Source organism: Meles meles, chromosome 5 (genome assembly GCF_922984935.1).
Source record: "Meles meles chromosome 5, mMelMel3.1 paternal haplotype, whole genome shotgun sequence".
Taxonomy (NCBI): Eukaryota; Metazoa; Chordata; class Mammalia; order Carnivora; family Mustelidae; genus Meles; species Meles meles.
The window spans coordinates 128,092,338-128,095,255 of NC_060070.1; the positions used below are offsets into that span (position 1 = coordinate 128,092,338).

General features: G+C 55.5%; 1 protein-coding gene across 1 annotated transcript; it reads left to right on the top strand.

Moving 5' to 3' along the window:
- The first annotated feature begins 244 nt into the window (after positions 1-244).
- Positions 245-2,470, top strand: FOXQ1 (forkhead box Q1). Its single transcript, XM_046005865.1, has one exon. It carries the CDS (start codon positions 392-394, stop codon positions 1,610-1,612), a length of 1,221 nt encoding a protein of 406 aa, XP_045861821.1. The 5' UTR covers positions 245-391; the 3' UTR covers positions 1,613-2,470.
- Positions 2,471-2,918: the final 448 nt, after the last annotated feature.

The following is a 2,918-nucleotide window of genomic DNA, read 5'->3' on the forward strand; positions in this document are numbered from 1 at the left end:
GGTCTCTTGAATGGATAGCAAATGCTCACGCTTCTTCCTTCTAGCAAGAAGTCCCAAACCCGGCATACTTGGGCATCAGAGGGTGGAACCGCGCCCCTGTACGCATTCACCCCGAAGTCTCTCATCCTTGAACTGAAGACAGTACCCACCCAACTCCTCCCTCTCCGCCCCTCTTAGTTCACCCAATAAGCACAACTCCTCCAAAAAAAATTTCAGCGGAAGAAGCCTCTTCAACGGAAAAGTGACTGTCTCTCGCAAGAAGAGGGAGAGCTCCCAGGAAAGAAAAGCGAAGACCCCTGGCCTCGAGACCTCCATTCCGGCCCCCGCACCAGCTTCCCAAGGCCACGCGAAGGAAAGGGTACGGCGCAGGGCAGGGACAGGGTGCGCGGGCATGAAGTTGGAGGTGTTTGACCCCCGCGCGGCCCACGGGGACAAGACGGTTAGTGATCTGGAGGGTGCAGGCGGCAGCAACGCGCCATCTCCGCTGTCGGCAGCTGGCGACGACTCCTTGGGCTCGGACGGGGACTGTGCGGCCAACAGCCCCGCGTCGGGCCACGGCGCCGCGGAGCTGGCGGGCGGTGGCGAGCCAAGCCCAGGCGGGGGGCCGGGCGAGGAGGAGGAGGGCCAGGTGGTTGCGGCGGCAGGGCACGCGGAGGCCTGCGCTGTGAGGCCGGGTGCGGGGAGCGCGGTGGGCGGCGAGGGCGCGCGTAGCAAGCCCTACACGCGGCGGCCCAAGCCCCCGTACTCGTACATCGCGCTCATCGCCATGGCTATCCGCGACTCGGCGGGCGGGCGCCTGACGCTGGCCGAGATCAACGAGTACCTCATGGGCAAGTTCCCCTTCTTCCGCGGCAGCTACACGGGCTGGCGCAACTCGGTGCGCCACAACCTCTCGCTCAACGACTGCTTCGTCAAGGTGCTGCGCGACCCCTCGCGGCCCTGGGGCAAGGACAACTACTGGATGCTCAACCCGAACAGCGAGTACACCTTCGCCGACGGGGTCTTCCGCCGCCGCCGCAAGCGCCTCAGCCACCGGGCGGCGGCCCCCGCACCGGGGCTTCGGCCCGAGGAGGCCGTGGCCCACCCCTCCGCCGCCCCCCCGCCGCCCGCACCCGCCGCCCCGGCTTCTCCCCGCGCGCGCTCGCCCGCCCGCCAGGAGGGGCGCTCCAGCCCCGCGGGCAAGTTCTCCAGTTCCTTCGCCATAGACAGCATCCTCAGCAAACCGTTCCGCAGCCGCCGCGACGGGGAAGCGGTCTCCGGGGCGCGGCTGCCGTGGAGCGCCTCGCCCTGCCCGCCGCTGCCCACATATCCCGCGCTACTCCCCGGCGCCTCTGGAGGGGCTCTGCTGCCGCTGTGCGCTTATGGGGCGTCCGAGCCGGCGTTGCTGGCCGCGCGCGGAACCGACGCGCAGCCCGCGGTGCCACCCGCCGCACCTCACCTCCTGCTCGCGCCTCTCTCCTCCTCGGCCCCAGCCAAGCCGTTTCGAGGCCCGGTGGCCGGCGGCGGCGCGCACCTGTACTGCCCCCTGCGGCTGCCCGCGGCCCTGCAGGCGTCCTCGGTCTGTGGCCCCGGCACGCACCTGCCTTACCCAGTGGAGACGCTCCTGGCCTGAACAGAGCCGCGGAGCCCCCCAAAGGTGGGCGCCTTCGGGGAGGCAGGAAACGCAGGCCAGGGCTTTACATTTTTATAGACAGACAGGAAAAAAAGAAAAAGAGAGAGAGAGAGAGACGTTAATAGAAAAATCTCCATCAAACGTGCCTTAAAGCTAAAGCATTTTTGACAGAAGTGTTCAAATTTAATTCAGATTATTTTCATCTTTTGTGACTTTACAGAAGACCAAACCAATTCTCCATAATTGTTTTAGGTTCTTGACCAAGCCTTTCCTTCCCTCACTTCACAAAGACTTTTTCCTATCTTCTTACTCCCCCTCATTCCTATTTTTGTCGCACCTTCTATTGATTTGTCCCATTAAAAAAAAAAAAATCAGGGAACCATTCCGTATGATAAATGATATGACTACTGTATGGGGTTTAATGGCCCCTGCTCCATGTAAGTATGTGGCATTTACAGGCATGACTGAGTGTGAGAGAGGCGTCAGAATCTGCAGTCATTTCTCTGCTATTGACCAATGCTTCACTGTGCCAAAAGATTTAAAAAAAAAAAAAAAGTTGGGTTTGTAATTAAATTATTTATATATTTTTGAGACCTGGATTGAAAATGTTGCAGGCAACGGGCTACAGCTTTATTAGTTGTTCGGTGATCTCTACCTGTGGTCTCCTTGGGCCAAGCAATTTCTTTAAAGGGAATGTTAGCATTATGTATGTGGGGTGCCAGGACCACTGCCACCCGAAAGCAAGTGTGATTTTTTATTTTTAATATTATTTTATTTGTGTCTGTACATATTCATGTATAAATTTTATGAAACCCAGGCATAGTGCTTATTTTTAATAAAATTCACAACTGACATTAACACTTTGTGGTGGTGGGTTGGAGATGCAGAATTTTTTACATTCCCCCCACCCTGCCCTTGCCAAGAAAATGGGTTCAGGTTTGACTCAAAAAACTTTAAGTGGAGTCAAACAACTTCTTGAATAATTCAATAAAAGTAAAGTCAGTGTGCAGGTTTCCTCACCTAAATAATTACCCTACAAATCTCCAGGATGGGACTTCTGTCAACATGATTTCTTAAACTTCTAACCAATGACCTCTATGAAAACTCACTTAAGAGTTACCAGAACAAATGATAAGGTGTGTGCCCCTTTCCTACAAGAATGCTTTAGCAGACAAATTGAGCTATTAACAAGCTTTTATATAGTGAAGCAGACATTTTTAAGTAAGTTGGTTCTGACTTGGAGCTCAAAAAGCTGGAAACAATCTTGGCATAAGACTATCTTAATACACCAAAGATTTCTTTAGGG

Excerpts from the sequence above, each read along its gene's own strand:
- FOXQ1 (XM_046005865.1), top strand. The coding sequence starts at position 392 with ATGAAGTTGGAGGTGTTTGACCCCCGCGCGGCCCACGGGGACAAGACG.